The 24,233-nt window shown below is 44.1% G+C and overlaps 1 protein-coding gene across 4 annotated transcripts in view; it reads right to left on the reverse strand.

The window, feature by feature from the left end:
- CELF2 (CUGBP Elav-like family member 2) overlaps positions 1–24,233 on the reverse strand; it is a 326,855-nt gene that overhangs the window by 207,816 nt on the left and 94,806 nt on the right. Inside the window, exon 1 of one of the 4 annotated variants that reach the window (XM_085299422.1) lies at positions 10,136–10,358. The exons of 1 other annotated variant lie outside the window; for it this stretch is intronic. In XM_085299422.1, the coding sequence (XP_085155548.1) occupies positions 10,136–10,242 (107 nt within the window). In that variant the 5' untranslated portion in view covers positions 10,243–10,358. Of the gene's footprint in view, positions 1–10,135; positions 10,359–24,233 lie in introns of those variants that run through there. 2 more of the 4 variants (XM_085299428.1, XM_085299447.1) reach the window with 2 other exon arrangements.

Here is a 24,233-nt window from a genome sequence, read left to right on the forward strand (position 1 = left end):
TTTAAAAATTTTATTTCCAAGCGCCCAGGCAGCTCCCATGTGCCTCCTTCCCGAGGCCTCGGGCACGTTGCTCTGCCAAGGCTCGCCTTGCCCTGAGTTTTAAACCTCAGCACCTCTGGCTTGTGCAAAAAAAAAAAAAAAAAAAGAGAAAGAAAAAACCAAAAAACACACGGGGATTTAAACCAATGCTGATGGGAAAATGGCTCCGGCGCCTATGGCCTGCCTGCAGCCCGTGCTTGTGCTTGGAGTTGGCCGTGGCCAAAAGCGACCGAATCAAGACGTTTGCGATATTTGACGTTCGGATAAGGGAGAAACCCCCCGGCCCGCGCTGCCGCCCCCGGCAAGCCGCTCTCGCGTCCCCTCTGCCTCCTCGTACCTGCTCGCTGCAGTACCGCGCGGCTCTAGGCAGAAGAGCGTGAACGTATTTGCGGAGATTCCTGGAGAATCCGGGAAGTCGCGGCAGACGCAGCGTTCATATCTGCGTCGCGCTTACTTCTCCTTCCTTTTTCTACATTTTGTAATTTCATTTATTACTCGGTACTGACACCGGGAAGCAGTGAGTAACCTTCATTAAAAACTACTACACTTAAACTGTTCAAGTATCACCCCTAAATAAAATTAAGGTGACCAACAGAACACATAAATGCGCTATAGATCAGGCCGACTCTTATTTAAATTTTGGTGAACGTCGATATGATAATAAAAAGACAGGCTAGGCCGGTTTTAAGAGGCTGCTTTATTGCACTTTGCCATTTTAAGCAGTTAAAAGGAAGGAAAAAAAAMCCCTCAGGCTGCAAAATTTTTTGCCTGCTTTGCAAGTCTAAAGAAAGAAAAGGTTCACTTGGCCCTCGGCGTAATCCTCGCAGGACAGCTGCAATCCTGAGCAGGCACCTATAGCGCTATTAATCTCGCCTGTCCTATACGGTCCTACACCGCCCTCACCGCCGCGGCACCTACGTGGAAATGCAAACGCCGGGCTGACCTGCCCGTGCTCCCTCCACGCCGCCCGCCGCCGCGGCGGGCGTGAGCGTGCGGAGGGACGTGGAGAGGAGGAGGAAYGGGCGCGCGGGCGAAATAAAGAGACTTTCTCCAGCTGGACGCAGCCACCTGCGTTTTGATCCGAGGCCTCCGTGGGGCTTAATCCAGCCCAGAGCAGAGTTGGATTAACTTTCAATTTCCAGAGCTTGCCACTGCAGAAGGGGCAGGTTTTAGCTCCCGAGAAACACGGGCAGCTCAGCGAGGATGGAGATGCTCTCGTAAGCCAGCAGTCTCCACCCCCTCGTCGGCATCATTTTTTTTTTCTTAGGTAGGTGCGACCGGGGTCTCCCCACCCTGGGGCTTCGAAGGAGCAAAACCCAGATTCCCCGCGCTCCGCACCGGAAAGCGGAGGGAGGGGAGGGGAGGGCCGCGAGTCGTTTTGCTTAAAATCCGCCCGTGAAACAGCGAGCTCGCGACACGGTTGCGCCGTTCGGCAAGGTGGAAGTGCTCAAAAATGCTTCGTAAAAACGTATGTCCTTTTGAAATATTTATTTTCCTTTTAATTACATGTGAATTAGCTGGAAGAAGCTGTAGGGAAGCCCTCTTACTGACTTAAGCCTTCTCAGCAGTTTGTTAAATTCTAGCCTCAAATCCCTTGAGGGAATAGTGGATTCAAAGCAGCTTTTAATCATACTATAAGGAGGGTGAAGTAGTATGTAAGTAGGTCATAGAGAAAGCATTACAAGTGCATAGGTTATTGCTTTATTTAACATCCACAGCGTAACACACTTTTCAAAGCACATTTGCTTTTTGCCATTTAAAAGTTGGAGGCAGGAGCAGGGTCAAATGCAAGAAGAAACCCGCTCCATAAGAGATACCGAGATACGGCTCGCGAAAAGCTCGCCGGGAGGAGCCGCGATCAAATCCATCGGCCCTCGAACATAAATAACACAGCGCCTACACGCGAGTCAACCCGGAGGGGTGAGCGGGGAAAAAAACGAAACAAGACCAAAAAAACCCTGAGCATTTCACACGGTGTCACCGCGTCGGCTGCGGCGGGTGGCGGGGAGAGCCGGTGCAAAAGCAACCGAGCCCCGGCGGTGCCTTGCTGGGGGTGGCAAGAGGAAAGGGCCCAATTCTGCACGGGTTTCCCCCCCACGAGCATTTTGATTTTTTTTTTTTTTTTTGGAACTAGTCCTTCTTCTCAAGTTTTGCATCCTGAAACCTTGGGAGGAGTTTTATTTGCCTTATACGCTCGCCTGAAGCGAAACCGAGCACTTAGCAGCCTTTCCTTCACCGTATTTTGAGAAATAAAACAGTTCACATATAACCCAAAGCCTTTCTTAAAAGCAAAGGAAATTATTGGTTAGAGCGGGCAAATGAACTCTGAATATTGAAATCCTAGCGGCTTGGGAGTTTTTTTTTTTTTTTTCCCCCCCCCGATTCTACAGGCTATTGTAGCTAAGCGGGGATGTACGGAAAGAAACAGCATTTAAAATCAGCACTGTGGCAAGGTACCTCAAATTAAGTGTTTCTAGAGCTTTCACTTGAAGCATACTGATATTATGTAAACTTGGTTGCTATAGTAAAACTTCCCACTCGCTTTTATTTTTTCCCCCTCCCTCCATTTCATACCAACGAAGAGGTGATTTCACCAGGCCGTGGGCACGCGGCCTTTGCTCGCCCCGCAGGCGGCAACTCCGTCTTGCCTCCGTTCGGTGACGTGCGGTGGCACGCGCAGACGCTACGCTCTGCCTCACCACCCCGCTACCTACCGACGGGCATCGCCGGTCCTCTGAAGGTGTTGCTCGTGTGAAGCCCATCGTGCATACGCGAGCCCAAGGCTTCTTCCAACCCTGTCCTCTCCCAGCTTGACAGCAAGCATTGACTGATTGATCTTTTCTCCTTATCTTCTCACAGGCTGACTGGTTCCACTGCCCAAGCAGGAGAGAAACGGGGGCTCTGCATRCACCGGGCAGACCTGATTTCCTGCTCACTCTGTTTTCTGGGGGGAAAAGACCACCGAAACCCCCAAACCCTCCTTCCCCTGCCCAAACCTGCAGCAACAACTACTAGAAGATATGAGAAGCTCTTGTTTTGGCATCAATTTGAGATCTCTGGATGGTTTTACACAGTTAGGGAGACGAATTAGTGTGAAAAATGCAGGACTCAATGAGTAGGCAGTGGGCATGGACAATACAGCAGAAGGCTGGAGCAGGAGGCAATACTGGGTGGCACCTACAGCGCCAAAAGTGAGGTTATAGGATGGAAGCAACAGGAGAAGAGAAGAAACATCAGAAGAGGCAGGTATCCAAAAGTAGACTTATTTTTATACCCCCAAAGAGACAGAAGTGATCCGCAGGGTTTATTACAACATCTGCTGGCTGAGCCTGCTGCATTGCCCTTCTGACTAACCACAGGACCTTCACGCCGTTAACCTCCTTCTTGTCGTCTCCTTCGCTTCCACCATGTGCTTTCCTTTCCCTTTCCCTGCCAACAACTGCACCTCACCTTACGTGCAAATCCTAACTTTTTACGGCAATTTCACAGGTCTTTTCTTGCTTGTTCGTGAAGTGCCTGGCATACATCTTTGGTGCTCAAAAATAACAACCAGCCACCCTGATAATATGGAAAGTACCTATCTTTGTTTGATATCCTTATTTCTCATAGACAGAATCCATTCAACCTCAGACAAGAAGCACAGAAAGAACACGCTTCGACAGCAACTGTAAGGCAATCTGACAGGCAGAAACCCCATCAAAAAAGAAAAAAGAAAAGAAAAGAAACAGAGAGTGCAAGAACTGCCACAACGGTCAGATCAAGAGGTCCATCTAGCCCCCGACCCTGTGGCTGATAATGGCTTGTAATGGATGCAAAGAAAAGGAGCCCGACTACAGCACGTGTCCTGTGATCCTTTCCATCTTCCAGAAATCAATGGTTCGGGGACTTCCTGAAGTCACAGACTGCAGCAAACCAAGATGTTTACCAGGCTTAAAATCCTGGATTCATTTTTTTTTTTTTTACCCTCAAACTCTCTCTCCAAAAGGAGCATTTATAAAGCCGTATGTTTATTCTTCCTAGAGTTGCCTGTAAAAGGGATCTTCTTAACCCTTTCAGAGATTWGGGTACAGCAGATAGAAACATTGGCTTTCTCCTTTGAAGCGAGCGGTTAAAACATACTTAGTTTTTGGACGTAAAATGTTTCGTTGCAGTGGAGTCACAATGTTTCATTTGGAACTTTATTTAAAAAAAATCCRTTTGTGTCACAATTCTGTTATATAAAAATGAAAACACCAATAGCTTCCTAGGGCAGGCATCTAGTTTGGCACCCTTTGGAGAAAATGACTCTTTAGGAAAAATTTTGGCCACTTGAGATTGCTACATTCGGAGGAGGGGTTAACTGAGTTAAATGCATGTTCACGAGCCGTGCACAGACGAGTCGCCGTGTGATTCATCGGAGCAGCACTGCAGAACACCTGATGTTGCTGAGGCAGTCCTGTTAGTGTTTTGTTATTTTTAAAGGGGGTTATATAACTCCCTCATTAAAATTAAATGTGGGCTGAAATGATGCAGACAAATTCTCGAGTGTTAGCGCGAGCTTCTTCCTCGCGTTTCGGCCGAAAATAGTCTGATCACTTTTAGGCAGAAGAGGGAGAGAATGAAACCAAAGAGATTTTTACGGTTGGAAATGTGGTCTCTAAGAATTCGGGTTTTCTGGCAATTTACCATTTTCCTTCTCGGAGGCCTCAGCAGCTGACCTGCAGCTCCTACAGAGAGCAGGTGGCAGCATCTGAATCTTAAATTCACTTCAGAGAGCCGAGCTTGCCTCATCTGCAGATACCTCCGCTTGCAAGGGCCAATTTCCAGAAGATCTGTGGTAGCTCTTGCTTTTCTCCTTGCTCCTCCATTCTGTTACAGGGGATGGCTGATTCCCACCTCCCCTCTCTGATTTTTGCTCATCCCCTCCCCCCGCCCCCCAAACTCTTTGCTGTCTTCCTACTAGACAGTTGTCTTGCATCCTCCAAGGCTGCTCTTGGAGATGACCTGCTGCTTTTCCTGCCACGGGAACATCCTGGGAGCCCACCTGAGGGCTGCGTTCAATGGTTCCTCGTGCCACCGCAACCACCCCGGTAGGAAAAGCTTGCCCTCCTCTGTTCCCGAAGCCTTGCAGGAAATCATCCTGAAGCCTTGTGGTGCCTTGAAATAAAAAGACGAATACAGCCTCTCCTGCCCCTGGGRTCTGGCAGCAGCCGCTGCTGAATARCTTGGAAGGAGGTGAAGAAGTCTAATAACATCTGTGGGCATGCAGATTGCTCTTCAAAAGTAGTGGAGAAAGGCTCAAGCAGGAGACTCCAGAAAAACCTCCTCTCTTGCAACAGCAGAAGGCATCATCTTTGTATAAGTGCCATATTTAAAACTTCTTAAGCAATTTTATTGGTAATCCAATTCCTTTGGAATATAGAGAATTAATCTAAAATTCAGTTGCTCTGCCAGGATAAGGGACACATCAGCCACCAGGTGTGTTCGATGGAGGAACAAGCGGATAATTCTCCCTACCCTCAAACACATTTTTTTTTAATTGAAATACAAGCATCMTTTTTACTGGGCTGCGTTTTGCCAGGCAGCTTGTGGTCCACACCACCTCAGCCTCGTCAGCRCGCCGGCCGGTTCACAGAGCCGAGACACTTTACTGCGAGCACGGGATGTGCCGGAGCCTCATCCCGTAATGTGGCCTCACTGCACGGTCTAATATTCCCTGGAAACTGAGGGTAGATTTGGGAGTCCACACTTTCCAGCACCRTCAACCTAGCCACGAGGTCAGAAACCCTGAAGATATACCCAACATTAGCCCATTCGGTCACTGATCGTTATAATATCAGAGAAACTAAAGTTGCTTGGTAAGGAAACCCCAAATCCATTTTGCACCCTGGTCTAGTCTCCTTCTGCCCACCAAAGACCGTCAACCCCCAGCACGCCGAGTGCTGCCTTGAAGCGCCTTTAGCCGACGCTCTCTTCCACYGCAGGGCCAAATAATGCAAAATAACGCAAAAGGCGGTAGCTTTGCTTGAGTTGCTTGAGCTCACTAGGGCTCACGTTAGGAAACAGAACTGCTCCAAAGAGGAGAGAAGGAAGGAATATTACTTCGACACGTTCTTTTTTTCTCATATGATTTAAATTTCACTTGTTTAGGAACTGCTCTCTGATTTACATGCAGTTGAACACTTTGTTTTCTTTGTTAATAGAAGGCATGTGAGTGGGAGTTTTGAGGACACTGGATCTGAGAAATAAAAAGCCCMAAATTAAAAATATTTTAAGCTGTCCGCGCGTGTGTACGTGTGCATATACACACGCAGACGTACACATGCCTATCAGATACAGAGCCGGTGCAATTTAAGTACCTACAGACCCCRTGCGTGCACCCAAGTGGCAAAAAACAACCGCTCCCAATAACCGGGCTGGAAGCAGATTCCAAATGCATGAGATTATCCATATTAATTTATGGTAATCTCCAAAGGAATGCTACGGAGATATTACAGGTTATCCAAAATACTACTTGTGTTCAATGAGAAGCTACCACAAAATATCTCCCAGACAGATTGAGTTTGCATCTTCTAACACCCTCTGAATTAACAGAATTTAAAAAAAACAGGCGTACAAATACAAGCCATGTTTCCTCTTTGGAACAACTGGCTCTTCAAACGCCGAAGGCAAACCGAGCCTTTCTCTCTCTCTATAAAGTCCTCTTAGACATCTTGCTTTCAGATTTCATCAACTTAGGTGTTTTCAGGGCTGTAAGCAGTGAACTTTCCATCAGCAGCATCTTCAGCTAATTAACCCTCCTGATTACAATAATTAGTATTGATTCACTCCTGAATGACTTCTTAAGTATTCAAGCACAATCTACAYTTGCAGGAAAACTTCTAGATATGAATATTAATTGAATACTCGCCTTTGTTTTTCAGCCCCAAAGGTATAGTTTGCAATCTTATATACTTAAATTTGATAACAGAAACACTTCAGTTTTATTCTCGCTTAACAAAGAGAATATTAACATGTTGATGTGAGAGATTGGGCTTCGTGGATCCACGGAAAACGTAGACAAAGATGCCAGGCTAATAAGTAAATATATTTTCTTTCCATTTCCTRTGGCAACGTGGAAAACTAGCTCCAAGTTAGCACCTCTCCTGCTCTCACAGGTAGGACCAAGAGCTTTTTGCATTTTGCATCTTTTTGTGTTTTGCGTCTTTTGGCCTTATACCTAGTCATTGCCAGAAGAAATAACTGCCCTCAGCACAGTCTGAATTAGCCCTTTTATCACCATAATGGCAGCAGATATCGCCAAGTTTGATGACCACAAGGCACCATGTTGCTTTGCTGCGAGGGGAGACCTGAACCAGGTAACGCTACGGACACCTGTGGGAGTCCCGCGTGAGATCTCTAGCCCTCTACACCCTCCCTTATTAAAGCCTGGCTGCTGAGCAATGGCTTATGTTAGAGATTTGCTCCACCGCCTTTGATGTTAATAGTAATTGTTACGGTTCAAAAAGCAGTATTTCAGTAAATCTGCATCGAAGGATTTTTTTTTTTTTTTTAGGAATGGGGTTCACACAGAATAATGCAGAAATTAGACTTTGATGTGAATGCAATGCCCCAAAATACCTTTGGAACTGAAGAAAATAACTGGTGATCCAAGACCCAAGTCCTTAGTCTGTGTGATTTATCCGCAACCATAGGCACTTGCTCCCCTGGGTGAGCGAGCTTGGCAAAGAGCTTTAGCAGGGTATGGCCCTTAAAAGGGGAGCTGGGGGGCCTGCTGGGATCTGCTGTGCAAGTGGCCTTCACCCTGCTCCAGGCCATTGCTAAAGGAGCCTTCGCACGTTCCTGGGAGCCAGGAATACGCTTTCTTGCCAGGCCATCGCTAAAGGCCAGTGGCTGCTCCAACGCCCCGGATGAGGGAGGAGAATGTGGCAAAAGAGATGTCCGCCCCAGCCGTGGCACGGCAGAGCTGCCGGCGGCTAGTTAGTGGAAGGAACTTCTCGAAGAAGTTCTCCCCAAGACACTGCCACCAYGGGATGGTGCTGTCATCCAGAGCCCAACGTCTCCATGCTCATACACAACGTGTAGCATGGATGGATTCTCCATAACCTCGAAGCCTGGGGCACATTTGATGCAGCGTTAGCTTTGGTTATCATGAACTCAGTGGTGTTCATTTATACCATCTCAACACACGAGGAGGGAAGGGGAGGAGACAACAGGAAAAAAAAAAAAAAGAAAATTCCCCCCAAATAAAAGAGTTCTCAGAGTCTCCCCATAAAGCACTGGCTGTGGAAAACGCACGCTGCAGAAAGCTATGACCCTCACCAATTTATCTTTAATGTCCCTTTTTGCTGTTTGTTTTCATAATAGAAATCAATGCAACATTATCTAGTTTGAAAAAATAAAGAGTGAAAGCCTTAAAATTAATTGACCTCAGGAAAAAATAAAAAGCGCCAGTAAGTATCTATCATTTCTCTCAGAAATGATTACAGTTATTATCAAAAGAAGTGATACAATTACTTAATGTGTGAACTACTTAAAGACTTGAAACACTTCCAGAAACTCCAGAATACTGGTGGCAATTCCCTTTATTTAAGATATAACCTGCTGTCCGATAAACAATTCACATATTTTTGAAAAAGCTTTGTAACAGTTTCTTTTCCTAATGCACATTGTGCATGCACGTATTGCAAATCCATAACAAAAAACCGTCTTAGCTGCTCTAATCCTGAACTATGGCTTTCCAAATAGATAGATCATTCAGGAAGTGTCATATGAATAATTTGCCAGGTTTGGGGGATAGGAATCATCCAGGTAAATCACTCTGCTTGACCTTACAAATTCTCACGTATGCTAATAGCTGGATTATAAAAATGGGAAGTGGCATGGGCTCCCGTTTTCCCATCTGCTCTATCATTTCTACTGCATTTTCATTACCTAAACAAAATTAGGAAGTGTACCTTCAAAACAGCGCTTAAAGTTGATACGATGGGGCATAAAACAATGCAGGAGCACCCTGGGCAACTGGGCATTTGCCGGATCGCCGGCGGTATCGCGAGCTTGCAGGATCGRTAAGTTTTCTCGGCACAGTTAAGAGGGGCGGCTGGCGATAAATCTCCAACTCAACGCAACGGGCATAATTGCGAGACGCAAAGCTCCCCCTCCCCGCGCTGCCAGCGCCGGCTACCGAATGCAGCGACCTCCACAAAAGAGGCGGTGCGCTTCGTGTTCTGCTGTAGGCGCAAAAAAAAAAAAGAGAGAGAGAGAGAGAAAGAAAGAAAAGGATGAAGGGAAATGGAAAAAGGGGATGAGAAAGGAAGGGGGGGGGAGAATAAAGAAAAAAAGCCCTAAACCAGCAGCGGCGAGGCAGCGCCAGCCGTACGCTAAGCGACTTTGACAGCACCATTGTTCCGCTGTCCCATTGTCAGACCGAAAGACGCAGCCGGGGCTACGACGTCTGCTAGCAAATAAACAAAAGACTACATTTCGCRAAGCGGGGGTGCCAGCTCGAGCACAAATCCCGAGTGTGTGCGTGCCTCTGTGTGTGTGTGTGTGTGTGCGTGCATGCGTGGCTCTGCAAAGAGTAGTCGATGCTCGCCCCCCGCGAAACGCTGCAACGGCGAGAATATGCGTGCAAGCCCACGTACGGGAGTATTTACACGTTTTGCAAGCATCCGTGAGCGCTGAGGACTGGCCACAGCGTTGATAACTATTTGCATAGGCTAAGTGAAAATTAAAGTGGTATATAGGGCACCCGCTCTAATATGGAGTCTGCCTTCGCTTTTTCCGTGCTTATTCCATGCCCAGTGCATAATAATGAAGCAGGCAGAAATATTGCAAAGGAGGCGATGAAAGAAATACCAGCTCCCATTTAGGATAAATATATATATATATGTGTGTATATATATATATATATATATTTTATTCTCCTCGCCCCTCTCGGTGCATTTGTCGTCACGCACGCGATGCGCGAGCCTAACTAGCGGCGAACGCTCCTCGGACGCAGCGATGCCTGCTTTCTCCTTTAAACGGGGAAACTACTTAATACGCGCCGCGGCTGTAGTTGCGGCGGGCCCGGGCAACTCGAAAGCACGCGTTAAAACAAAGGGAGACAACGTACCTTAAAAGCAGCTCCTCATTTCTCATAGTAACAGCGGATTTGGGACAGCGCATGCTTTCTGCGCCGATATTCGCAACAAAAGCCGGCTCAGAAGTGCGCTCAAACATCAATGCACAGTAGCGACTCACTAATGGCTACTCTTTCTCGCTTGCTCTCGCTCGGCAGCCGCTGAGTGGCGGAGCAAAGGGGCCCCTGCAGATTCACTAAGCAGAAATAATCCTCTCTGACAAGTTATGTTGTCTGGGCATATTTTACATTAATGCACCGCGCTGCCTATAGGGGTCTTGTTTGCATTCGCTCTAGCCTAGCCGGTGTTCGCGCTCTTAATTACCATCGAGGGGGAAGGAAAAAAAAAATTAGCAATGTCCCCCTCCACCCTTTCCTTGGAAAAAAGAAAAAAAGAGAAAGGAAAAGGGGGGAAATATCGCTCGCTGGAAATGTGCCTTTTGTTTGCCCCGGAGCTGCTGGGAGGCGGTGGGGACAGCTGGAGCGTTCGCCCGCTCCGGTCACCCAGCCACCGCTCCGGGACCCGCCAGCCCCCGTCGGGGAGAGCGGGGAGCGCCGACGCAGGCCGAGGGGGCACCTTTGCCGAGTTTGCAGCTTGTCTTGGCGATTTTGACCCTTTGCAACCTGCAAATCCCTCGGGGCGCGTTAGCACGTAACTGAGTTTCACCTTCCCCCCGAAGCACCGGCTCGGCGCCAGCGGAGTTCTCGCGGCCGGGAAGGGGGTTGCGTTACTGCGTGATTTACTCACTTCCGACGTCTGAAAGGCACTGATTTCAGGGAAACTGCTGGGGGCTTTGGGAGGGCCTTAATTGGGAAATTGCCTTGTAATTTGTAGCAATAGGACGTGGTCTTCTCTGTTGCCAAGGTAGTCAAAGGGAAGTTTATTTTCATGTCTTGGTTTTGACTTCTAGCGCTGCTGGATGAGACTTTAAACCACTAGTTTTGAGGCAAAAGGCTGGATTTTTTTTTTCTTTCTTTCTTTTTCTTTTTCTTTTTTTTTTTTTTTTATCTACATCAGGTACTGGAGTTGGTGCTTGTTTACTAGGCTCAAAAAGTAAATAAGATGTTGACACTCTTTTCAGCCAAAGGCTTCTCTACACCGCTTGACAGTATACACGCGTCTTAAAAATGATTTTCATTTTTGCTGAGGCCCTGTTAACACAGGAACTGCAAAACAACAAACAAAAATCATCCAAAACTGAGAATTACTTAAAAAGGCCAGTAGACATCAAGTACACTAAGCTAACAACAGTTCTGGACTTCAAAATTCAAACTTTCATAGACTTCCTGTTATATTTGTGGTAGAGCTGAACCTCTTTCCTACATTATACACTAGTATCTTAAAATATACTGATATGACCTCCTGACACAATGATATTGCTTCTAATTCCTTAACAGAATGTGGTATTTAAGAGCTGGATCATTTTGGTGAACTTGAGTCTGGGAATGAAGGCAAAGAGGGAGTAGTCAGCAGTATAAATACACTGACAGCAAGTTCTTGCCTTCCATATAGCAGCTGTGGACTTCTATTAAGGCCATAAATTGTTCACAACAGAAATGATCCTTTGGTTCTACCCTTCTCATTTAGCCTGGTGATACCCTGGGATTACTTTTAGTCATTCTGATAYAACATTTATCAAATGACCAAAAGACAAGTTAAAAACAAATTTTGGCATAATCTCCTTTTAACGATTCAGAGACATGAAGACAGTAGTTGAGGAAACACGGATCTCGTGAAGGACTGCAAGTCAAGTAAAGGTGGGTTTCAACTTGCTTCCCTTTTCATCTGCAAAACGTGACTGGGATTCGAGCTGCTCTTGTAATAAAAAAAATAGTAAATCATTTCAATGATTAGCAGTTCAAACCAGTTCCATGTTAAAAAGTCATGCTCCAAGCTCAACTAAGACAACATAGCTTGCACTTCATGCTAAAAATATCTCAGTGGTCGTGGAAGCTGGCCAGGAAAATATGGAACCAACATGATAAATCCYGTACCTCCTGCCCCAAATACTAAATCCATTGCTAACATTTCAGGCCAGGCCACCAGCACGTCACATTCCTCCTCCTTCACAAAGCATAATTCCCTCTGACGCCTGGGCTGCTCTAAAGCAGTCCCACGCTGCCGGGCCGGACATGTGCGTGGAGGCAAATACCAGGGTAGGCTGGAGCTCAATGGGAAGTGTCAACCAGGCTGATAAACTGCTACAGTTCTCCAAAAATATGGCAAGTATCAGCATCTTAAGACACTACCAGCTGAAGGAACAAAGCTTTCTTTTGAGGTRTGAGCAGAATGGCCCCCATAGAGCCCATGATGGGAATCAATGGGGCTTCTGTTGGGCTGCTCCGTGCAGCCGCAAACGCTCGGCTGGCCTTGAGCTTGGAAAGAAGGCGAAGCAGCAGCCGTAGGAAATAAAGCGGTGTATTATGGAAGGACTCATCTACAGCCAGCAGCATAGATAAAGAAAAATAAAATCCACAAAGCGGCAACCCAGACGGACAGCAAGAACCTACGTTTTCTATCACACATAATGAAATGTCTGACAGAACAACATCTGCAGCGGGATCACAGCTGCTGAGGATGAGAGGGAATATGAGTATTATTTTTCAATTCTAAGATGCACTAAGCAGGAGTGCCTTTAAAATAATATGGCTTAAGGGAAGATTAAACCAGATGCACAGGGCTATCTGACTTCTTTCAAGATGAAAGTCCAGCTGTGGAGTTTAACTTTGACGGTTGACACTAAATTTGATTGTAGATTCACAACTGATCTGAGTATATTGTAGACCATTGTAGACAAATTACATACAGTGGTGGACATTAGAAGTTTTATGGTTTGGTTTTGTGCTTGCCTACAGAATTTTTAAAACATTCAGAAGACGAAAACAGTGGTAATCTGTTACACCAAGCAAGCAATGCCGAAAGCTGAGCAACGAACTGCATTTAATGACGGAGGATCGGTGGACAAGTGTCYGTGACACCAGCCCCAAATCGTGAACGCAATCAGGAGAGGAATAGAAAACCTTGATTCCTTTCCCATTTCAYCACCTTAGATCTTATGCAAGCCAATTAACCTCTTGCTTGGATCTCCATCTTTAAAACGGAAAAATTCAATAAACTGCACAGGGTCCTGCGACAGTAAATACCTGGAGCGCTGAGAGGTATTTAAGACACTGTATTGCTGGGAGTTGCACAAACATTTAAAATACATCTCCTCCTCGCAAGAGGAACTTGCAGGCTAAGTCCCAGCTATCTGTCGTGCCGTGCAGTTRTTTCCACTCAGACTGCATTTGTTTTGTATAGGTGTGAAAAGCTATTCCTCTAATCTGATAACATTTCACTGTTTCAGATGACTAAATCCCACTGTTGGAGCGGAGCAATTAGTCTAAGCTAGTCATCTAGGGTTTCTCTATTGTCAGCGAAGGGAGATTAGTTATACTAAAGAGCATTACCCTCTCTCTGCATTGACAACGGAGGGATTAGATCCCTAACTTTCAGATACATACATTAGGCAAGACGAATCCCACCGACATGACTGATGCAAAGGTGAGAAACCCCGTGTTTCTCCCAAGTGCTGCCAAGCAGAAACGCATGTCCCTGTGCTGCCGGCACTGCCACCGGGATCCATGGCACTATGATGATCTTGTTCATGCAGCTCAGGCCCCTCAAGTAGGTCTGGCCCTCCAGAAGTGGCTTGGACTCGGCTGCAGGACATCACCAGCAATCTGGATTTAGCTACACAAGACAGCTCTGAAGCTGACCTCTACTTTACACCCATACAAAGTCTGAAGCAGAGGATGGCTCAACCTCAGCTTTGATCAGGAGTATCCAGAGTACTTTGGGAAAGCAGAAAGTTTGTTTAGTTTCTCCTCCTAAAATCTCCTACAAAATGAGCGCTTCACAGGCTGCAGTTCTTATTTCACTAGAAATTGTAGAACACRAGACCTAGTGTTGCTAGAACCAGTTTGCTGGACAACTTTGATTAGCGATGTGAATGGCAAGGAGACTCATGCCATCTCACATCTACTTTTATTGGGGTTTCTGCTTGTTTTTATCTAGAATAAATTATTTTGTTTGTTTGTTTTCTCTCTTGATTTTTTTCTTGTTCATACAGCCTTTAAGATAGCTGTACAAGGTAGATCAAACTTGGTCTTGATCTCCAGCAACCTAACATGTGAGAGATTACGCTGATCAGAAGAGCAATAACCATATAATGTTAGACAGTCCTGCATTTGTTATTTATATTATGCTATTGATATTTGTATTATTTATTATTATATATATTATTACATGACAGTTACGTTTCAGGAAATGACAACACAAGACAAAGACACACTTTCTCACCAATATGTATCTTGACAGAACTCCATGGCAAAATCTTATCACTCAGTTATGGAGGCAGCTGTGTGTGTGCATGCCACACTGTCTTCAGGACAGATACTAACTCTGTAGACACAGTGCATGTCCATCTTACCCACAGTATCTAAGGGTGTCGTCTCGGGCACAGGAAAAGGAAAACAACTTTCAAACTCCCGCACTAACGATACAGCAAAATCATGGTCTTCTAGTTGAAGCACGCAACTGAGAAACAGCTTAACGTATGCCAACAACTTCTTTTGGCCAAACTTTTGGACTATATTGCTGCTTTTCCTATATGAATCATGGGGATAGCAGTGACCTATAGACCTGCAAAATGCAGGCCAGCCTAGGGGATACAAGAGGTCTTATCTGGTCTTTTTCATCTAAGGGCATCAAAAGAGCATCATGCAAATTAAATACTACAGAGAAAAACCACAAAAGCATGCAATGTTGCAGAAAACTGAAGATTAATATTTGGGGTGCAGGGGAATAACAAGTTTCCTATTTAGAGCATGCAGCAAGGTTGGTACCTGCTGCCTCCATCTGCAAGAAAAGGTCCATTTGACAGTGCTGTCTCCAAGTATCTCCGCTTCTGGAGACAGAAGCTCCGGAAGAAACAACTTCCCATTTATTAAATGCTCTGCTGCTTTCCCTCGGCCTTGACGGGGAGCAGGGAAAAGTTGCAAACCACAAGTTTAAACACACCTTCGTACCCCAGTATGTTTTTTAAGGACAGTATGCTGCTTTAAACAACTTACAGCTGGCCAGGTTGTGATTTCCAGACATGTCTGTCTACTTTACGGAGTAAATAATTTGCTTGGAAAGAGCTATATGTCATTGGAACATCTGGCCAGCAACTAAAGAAARGGAAGAAACAGATGATCAGAAAAGGAAAGAAAAACAGAAAAGGCAATTGAGCACCATATCTGAGAGAGAGAAATGGAGGGGGAGAGACCACGAACACTGCTGGTTGTAGACTTTATTTTCTGCATGAATTTAAAGCTTATTTAAGGTATAAATAGAACCTGCTACGTCTAAAGAGGAATATATTTTATACCTATAGTAATGTCATCATCACTTTTGGATATGCCATGTGGGGTATCGAAGATCTTGTGTTCTTGTGAGCAGTCTAATGAGAGTGGACCTACACAATATATACAGGTGTATAAACTGTGTATATTAAAACAAATGAATGAATGGGAAAATGTTAATAATTACCAATGGGAATTTAATGGCTACTCATCCTCTTAAATTAAAATTAGAGAGAAGAAATCACATTTAACAGTTTTACCATGCCTAATCTGAAATGATCTTCGGGTGCTCTACACACAAGAATCATTTCACACATCAGTGAAATGTCTCCAACACTACAGATAAAGGTGGATATTTAAAAAACAAGCAGCCAGGAGGGAGAGTGGATAAAATGATCAAATGAAAATGAAGTCAAAGTTTTATTTCTTGGACCTGGGATCTAAATGATTGAATCTGTCCACCAAGAGAACTTTAAGCAATGCACTGTGATGGGTGGACCTTGCTCCTACACTGTCCTACGTGGAATGGAGGCTTATAACAACAACTCATTTTTCCACCTATCAAGTTGCCTGAAAAGGCAGCTAATGTAACACAGTTCAACATAGAAGGGAAGCAAACTGAAAGTAATATACTTCAAATTAGATGAAATGATCTTTGGTTGCAAATACTGGTTGAGAACTCTTGATTCATTAGCTGATAATACTGACTTTGAAGAAAGGAGAGTTTACAGAATATATATTTCCTTTTAGATACACTCTGAAGGGAAGAGAAAAAAAATGGGTCAATCTCTATATAGTGGTCAAAAATAAATTGGATTAATAATTACAAAATAAATTGTATGATTTTATAATCATATTACAATAAATATATGTTTAGGTAACTTTTACCATCTCTCATCAATTTTACTGCATGCTAGAAAAAAATGAAGGCACTTTTTAATATTTTATGCTCTCAACATTTTATATCATGTGGATGCTCTTTCTTTCCCTCTTCCTCCCCTCCTCCCTTTTTTAAAGGCTATTGATTAAATAAAAAGAGCTGGGATACAACTCTTCAGTTATATTTACTGCACAATACATTTTTCTTTGATCTTTCTCATGTCATCAGACACTTGACAATTTTGTGCAAGATGTTCAGAAGTGGCTAGTGATCTTTTGTGAATCTGGTGCCCAAACTCACATGGTTTCATAGGGCCYGTTTTTCAGAGTTAGGATATTATTTTGTGGGGAGAAAGAAATAAATCTGCGAAGATGCTCTGAAAATGGAGGCATTTGAAAATCCCCGATGAAAAACGCATCCATAGGTTGAGAGCTAAAGCGTTCTTTAAAATGCCATAAAATGCCAGAGTGCCAGTTTCTGAAGACAAAGGTTACAAGTTCAAATTTTMTGTTATTAGTCCAACATACAATTTTAAAAAGAATTATGCATTTTTTAAGTATTTTGAGGTATCTAAATGGGGAAAATCTTGCTAAAAGATATCTTGACACTGCATAGTGTCAATATACCAAAATCTAGAGTGAAGTAATGGCGATTGCATAAGAGGAGGAGTAAATCCACTTGCAGATAGCGTTTTGCTGCAGCACAGAGACCAATTCCACTAGCTTGAATATTTTAGCGGACAATCTAAGTACAATCTCAGTAGATCCTAAGCCACAGAGGGAGCAAGTGTCAAGCCATACCAAAATACCCGATAAAGGTAGGATCCAGATTGTGAATAAATTGAATCCTAACRCCACCTCCCAAGGTGATGGGGCTTTGCATGACCAATTTCTTTTGTTCTTTCCTGTTCCTTTCGCCTGATCAATCCCACTTAACCTTGGGCGCTGAACAGAGAAACTCMAGAGCCCAGTTGCCTTCGGCTTCCTCCACCCTCATCAAAGAAAGACAGATACTTTCACTGATAATGCAAATTCAATGTGCCAAGGGTCTCCCTTTGGCTTGACGAGAAGCGTAGGTGGACTGAGGTCCTCACCTAACCTCAATGAAGCACCAGCAATTAGATGAGAATTTTCCATGTCTATCTTGCCCAGACATCTGCTTCCAGAAGAGTATTTGGGCAATGGGTTCAGAGCCTGCAATGACATTCTCTTGTGAAGTGGGCTGTGCCACCGTGTGCTAGCACCAAAAGAAGGACTGTGGAGCCCCAGCAGGCTTGGGGAAATGAAATGGGAGTGGAGGGAAAGGCTGGAAGTTGAACAAGGTGCGATAGGAAATGAGTCAGTTGCACAGATTCCCCCCACCGCAGAACACAGGAAGATAATACCGCAGAGCTGCACAGAGGTCGGCGCTTTTGGGATATCCATCTGCACTCTTGAATCATTTGGCACAATGAGCGGTCAGCACACGTAGCCTTGTGGGACACATTCAGCTGTTCACAGCCCTTCAGTGCTAGCAATGTGTTGGAGGCTTCAGGAAAACCTGCTCTCCAATCTTCACAGGGGAAATGCCAAGAAATTTGTTAAAGCGGTTATATATTGCAACATTAAATGCTTGGTAAGTCTCCACATTTATTTGTGCTTTTCGTGTTCCCAAATCCACATCATTCATCTTTATTCTTCAAGGCCAAATCCTGCAATATTTGCTGAGTGCACTTAACTCCAAATTAGCAACTTGCAGAAACAATTCTTCCCCTCTTCTATTATGCTGTTGTATGAACAATCTACACCCCAAGTTAATTTCTTGCTGACCTTGTGCTGATTAATGCAAATTAAATTACATACTAATTGCCCCAAATGGCTTGCATGCTGCCCAGAAATCAGTTCTTTTTGCTGGTGGTAAAACACATTTGTGATTTTTGCACAATAGTTAAGCAGAAGTCATTAATAGTCTTCCAGCATCTTCAAAAATCTGATGTTTTTGCAACCCCTTTTGGAAAGCAAAGAAAAATAAGCTAAAAAAGCATTATTAAGTTCTGATCCAGTATTGCAGAAACCTACTTCTACCTCATGGGAGGAATTTTGTGGCTTGTTTGGAGCTCAGGTTCCAAGAGGCATTTTACAAGACCTTGAGCCACTTTTGTGAAAGCCGTCACTCCCTAATCCCCTAGTGCTTGTCAGCAGGACGCACCGGCACTTGATTTTGGACGTCTGACTTGATAAGGAAGAAGGCAGGGAAATGGCGATTGCTTTTTCAGATCGATCCTGCAATATTCTTGACATTCAAAAGAGAACAAGGAATTATTCTGGCTAGTGATACCAGACAGAGAAACACTTTGAAAGGGGTTGTATATTGAATTCCAGGATATCCATGTTATTTTGTCACTAARTCGGAATCTCAGCCATCCAACCTGAGGTATAATGGTGCGCTGACGCTCTAGCTGGCGATTAGCATGGTGATCAAATACAACTGCTTCCAGCCATTCCTGGAGTGTATAACATTTAAAGTTCAAATGCATTTTGCATTTATGTCCAGCAGTAGGATAAAATTTGATTTATGTCATAAGGAAGCTAGGGAAAAAAGAACCCTAAATGTGAAGTTGTCCCAGATAATGGTTGTTTCTTCTTCACAACCTTTGCAAACGCAAGCAATTGCACTCCCTCCCACACTCTTATTTTTTCTTGAAGGTAGATAAATGAGATTATGTTCATTTTATGGAAGAAGTTACCATACAGAAAAATTAAGTGAATTGTCAAAAATTACAAATGCAACATGAAATGGAGCTGAAAAAAAAATCCATTAGGAGAAGAGCAATGGACTCAGATGGTATTTCCCCATTCCTGTGCACCAGAGGACAAAAGTTTAGAGCAGATCTGAGTCTACCCTGTCCCATTCAGAGCCAATATATGCTCATATCAAAAATGCACAAAACCATCTTCCGCATGCTCCCAGCCACAACTTCCCCCAACTTTGGATGTTCTTACCCCAACATCCAAAGCCAAGATCTGCCAGCAAAAGGCCCAACAACCACTACTGCAAAAGGCCTTGAACTTTAAAACATGGGAAGGACAAGGGAGGTTGAAGCGACTGATCATTTTCATGCCTTTTCTGGTCACTCAAAAAATGATTGACTGAGCAGGCCGAACGGATGAAAAGGTTATATATACACATATAGCAACCTTGGAGTGAGCTGGTGCCTAAGAGATGCTTTTTTTCTCCATAGCCTTTTCYATTCTCTCTCCACTATCACTACTTCTCCCCTCCTTTTCCAATATCTTTTGTCTTTGTATGGACTCATTTAGGTAAGATTTCTCCTTTCTAGATACTRACTTTGACTTCTACTACAAGCTGAGGCTGCCAAAATCCCAGCCCCCAGTGCTACTTAATCAGACAGTGCCAGCTCATTCTGTTTTAAACATGAGCTCAAAGTCAATGTTTAGGAAGGTTAATAACTTATACCTGATCATGTAAAACTTCTCAATCCAGAGATCAAAGTGCAGCCATCAACCACGTGAGCTCTGCTTCATAACGCCCACCCTAAGGGGTCTGCGCTGTTGAGTAACGAAAGTATTTCCCCTCCAAAGTCTCTCTTGAGCAGAGATTCTCATGTCACACTCTATTAAATTATGTGTGATGGGTCTGTCGTTAGGATTACTCTGCCAGAGAGACAGCTTGGAGGCTGCCAGCTTCATTAAAGATCTTCAGTGGGACTTCTTGGGGGCCTTTCACTTACCCTGAGCAAACAACAAGCACACCCTTTGTGCTCAAGAACAAAGGCAGTTTTTGCACTTTTGTTTGATGTCAATCGCAACTTGAGATTAAAGCTGCTGTTCTGAGTATTTCAAAGTTCTCTCCCCCCCCTAAAAAAAAGCTGCTACTTTCAATGTTCACTAGGCACTTCAAAAAGGTTTACAGCTAAAAAATCCCAAACAGAACAATATTAATAACAATCTGCTTCAGAAGTGCTACATGTTTTTGGCAGCTGAATGCATTTCACTTATGTATACGACTGAGGAAACTGAGTGCAGGAACTGTGTTTTTCTTAATTGCTTTGCACCAAGGATAGGAAAATTGGGTTGGATTTGTAAGCAGGGATTTCTGTGTTAAGTTTGAAGCAGAGCAGGTTCCTCTCCACTGAAGAAGGTGGAGCTCATCCCAACTAAACCTATCACTAGGGATAATGGTTTCTGTTTTCCTAGTAAAAGGTGCAAATGGGGGAGCTTGTAGTAAGTCTGCACAAAAAACAAGTCGCGGCTTCTCTTGTGGTCTCCATGGCCAATGTGAGTGCAAGATGGAAGTTCACTGTCGCCTCAGAGACAACCCAATACACATTGCCACATAGTAGGGTGCTCTAGAAYGTGGCTGGCTCCTTATTCCAGCATATCTACAGGAAAATGAGGTGGGTTGCTATAAAAGCTGCAGAAATTAGAGCAGATATTTGTAGATCCAGGAAAGAAACAAATGACCATCTGTAAATCAGAAGAGCTCTCTGGCACAGGGCAAGGAGCATATGAACTCAACGTTTCAACCACACGTGAACCTCCTTCTGTCCTGATCCGTAGAGGATAAAAATTTGAAGTCTCTTCTGTGAGGCAGAGGCTTGTAAMACCCTTTCCCCTCAAAACAGTCTAACCTGATTATGTTTAGCAAGTGGATCCAGAGTGGCTCTTCCCAACCTATGCAGACAGCTTTGTGCTCTGCTTGACTGTTCTCCTCGCCTGCGGCTAAATTAGTTGAGTAGACAGAAAAYGTTACTTCTCACACTAAGCATCCCCTCAGAATATAAACTAAATGAAGGTTCATGTTGTGCTCCCTAAATCTTTACTGCAGTCAAATGATGGATAGTATCTYTCTGAACACAGCAGCCCTCCCCTTCAGTCCCGATGTCAAACAGTGGGTGCAGAAGATGAGGTGAAGCAGCCACCGTGCACTGACAAAGGGAGGATTGAACGATGGCCGCAAAACACATCTGAGAGCAAAGGAGAGAGCAGTTTCCACAGAGTTTACYTGTGCAAGACGGGCTAAAACTTGCCAAACCAGAGGTTCACAGAAGCACACTTGTGTGGATTGGAGTTCTCATTTAAAGTCCTTTCTGTTCCAGTCACGTTTAGAAGTGTTCAAACTCTCAACACTGTGATGTCCTGATACTTGGAACTCCTTTCCAGGCCCAAAACAGCTCTTAAAAAACACTTTCACAAAATATTACGGGAAGTCATAGAAACCCAAGAGACCTGGGGATGACTGTGCAAATTTGGGGATCTGGGCATGATTTCTTCTTGCCAGTTCTTACAGAGGTCCATCTGATGGCACCCAAGTGTCTTATTTAAAGCATCCAGGTTTTCTGATGATGCTATATCAAGAATACACTAGAAAACATATTTCAAGTTCTTTATGGTTTATTAGCTACAGTGAGGACTGTAAATTTGACAGTTACTCAGAGGCCCACCTTGTTACACTTGATAGTAGTTCCAGGATGAAATGATCTAATTATTGCAAGCAGCAATAAGTGTGGTTAAATCTTCGATTTCAAGTCAGAAACCCTCCTTTGGAAATAAATTATACAGCCAGCCTCACCAAATGATGTGTGCTGATGTGGCTTGGTAGCACAGTGCTTTAATGCACAGCAGCCCTATCATTAATACCAGGTTTTACTTTAAGTAATGAGACAAAAGTAAAAATGTTTCCCAGAGGACACAAACTGTAGCGAGTAGAAAGTCATACTGTGGGCAAGAAAACAGGTTCTGCAGTTCAGAACATCTTCTTAAAAGCAAGTGAGTAGCCAGGAGACACACTCGGGGGCTTTTAGCCCACAGGAGCTTCCCCATTCACTTATTCAATGTACTTTTTATTAGAATTGATCATTGAGATTCGTTGTTACTGTCTAAGGTGGTGTTACAATTTGCAGACCACTCACTCTCTGCATATTTCTTACAGCACCAAAAAGCCTTCAACTCTTTATTTCCAGTTCATGAAACTATGCTAGGAGGAAGGGAGGGAAAGATCTTACAAATGGTACTGTTTTCCCTAAGCAGCAGTTAGAGGAATTGCAGTAAGAAATGTGCCTAAATCAAATGCAACGGCTAATTCCATTGAGCTGATAGTTGGAAATCATTATMGTTTTTTAAGAGCTGCATGTTCTTTTAGGTTTTTGCACTGGTAGCTCCACTTCCAGGCTGGCCATGTGACTGCTGCTGTGGGCTGAAATGCCAACAGCAAGAGGGCATTTCCAATTGCTCTGAGCTGCGTTTGCTCACAGGGCTGAAATGAAAAGCCCTGAAATGAAAAATTCATCATTTAAAATGCCTTGGCTGAGGCTCAGTGCAAGGAAATATGTAGACAACAGCATATCCATGAAGGCCCCGCTCTCAGCCTCCTTTGCAAACAAGATAAAAGGACATCCCATGTTTTTTCGGAGTCTGAAATTCATACTCTACAAATCAGCTGGTGAAGTCAAAGGGCTCTGGCCTTGACGAGACGGTTATATAACATTTTCTAACAGTAAAGAATGTATTTTTCCTATTCTGCCCAGCACAGTCCAACTTTGCTTTGCTGAAAAGTTCTTTGAAGCCCTCGACCTCTCCTTTCTGAAGCTGAAGAAGACTAGGAAAACATATGTTCAAAACAGATTATGATATTTAGCTGCTCCTTGGAAATTCTCTATGTAGTACTCGTAGATCAAATTATTTTCATTATATCGTTTGGTCACAAAGAATAGTGACATAATTAGGGAGCTAAATAGCAACAGTTTCCTTCTGGTAAATTTGCTGTAGCTAATTTTGTTAATAAGACCAATGATTGTTTTACGCTCATTCAATATGTTAAGTTTACCTAATACTAAAACCAATCAGAACCTTTAAATTAAATTTGGCTTCATTTCTAAAGGAATCAATGTCATTATTAATCATAAAAGGAGTGCCGAGTCAGACAGAGGATGATAAATCTCCTTTGGGCTTATTTGACTTTCATATTTATGGCTTGGTGAAGGTTATTATGAAGGAATTTTCAAGAAACGATGGAGGAGAAAAGGGAAGAGAGGGAGCTGGGAAAACATGACTCCCATGATGCTGCTATTGACTTCAGCAGAACACATATGAACAGTTCGATTTCTTCAAGTTTTGTACACTTAAGCCTGGCAAACACATTCAGAATAAAACCAACGACTTCAACTACCAGCCTACAGACTCCTACGATGTACAGTTTCCAACCCAATATTTTTGAGAGTGGATTTGCAAGAAAAAAGCAGAGAAGATTTGGGAGTAGAACCAGTGGGGTTTTGCACATCTGGCCTTGGTGCTTTTGCTTTTAAAGCATCACAGAAACACCAAAATGCTCCAACTACAGTTGCCTTTGTCGTATTTCCAGCTTTGCTGCAAAAAAACTTTTAGGCGCTCCCCTGGCTACAGTCCGACGACTCACTGCACAGTAATTTGGTGCAATGCCCTAGATAAACGAGTCCGATTTTTACAAAGCCAGTGGTGCCCACCTCGGTTTTTTACAGGCTTTGACAGGAGAAGGTCAATGCCCATCGGCTATGCGAAGAGCAGGGAATGTCATCRGCATTGCTCTTGTCCTAGCAACGTTTGAGCTCAGCTCTGCGAGCCGGCCGTGCCCGCCCTCACCTTTAACGCTCTCCCTCACCCTGCGTGCGGGTCAGGACGCACAGCCGTCTGAATTTAAGCCCGGTACCTTATTTCGAAAGCGAAAGCACGTGTTATGCTGAAATGCTGATGACATGGCTACTTATTAGAACTTGTCATGCCTTCTGCCAAAGAGGATTTTAATAAAATCGGAAGCCCAGACGCGCCTGAGCTCAGATCCGAATCCTGC

Source organism: Rhea americana, unplaced genomic scaffold (assembly GCF_003343005.1).
Source record: "Rhea americana isolate MKP2758 unplaced genomic scaffold, rheAme1 scaffold_1, whole genome shotgun sequence".
In the NCBI taxonomy this organism is placed as follows: Eukaryota; Metazoa; Chordata; class Aves; order Rheiformes; family Rheidae; genus Rhea; species Rhea americana.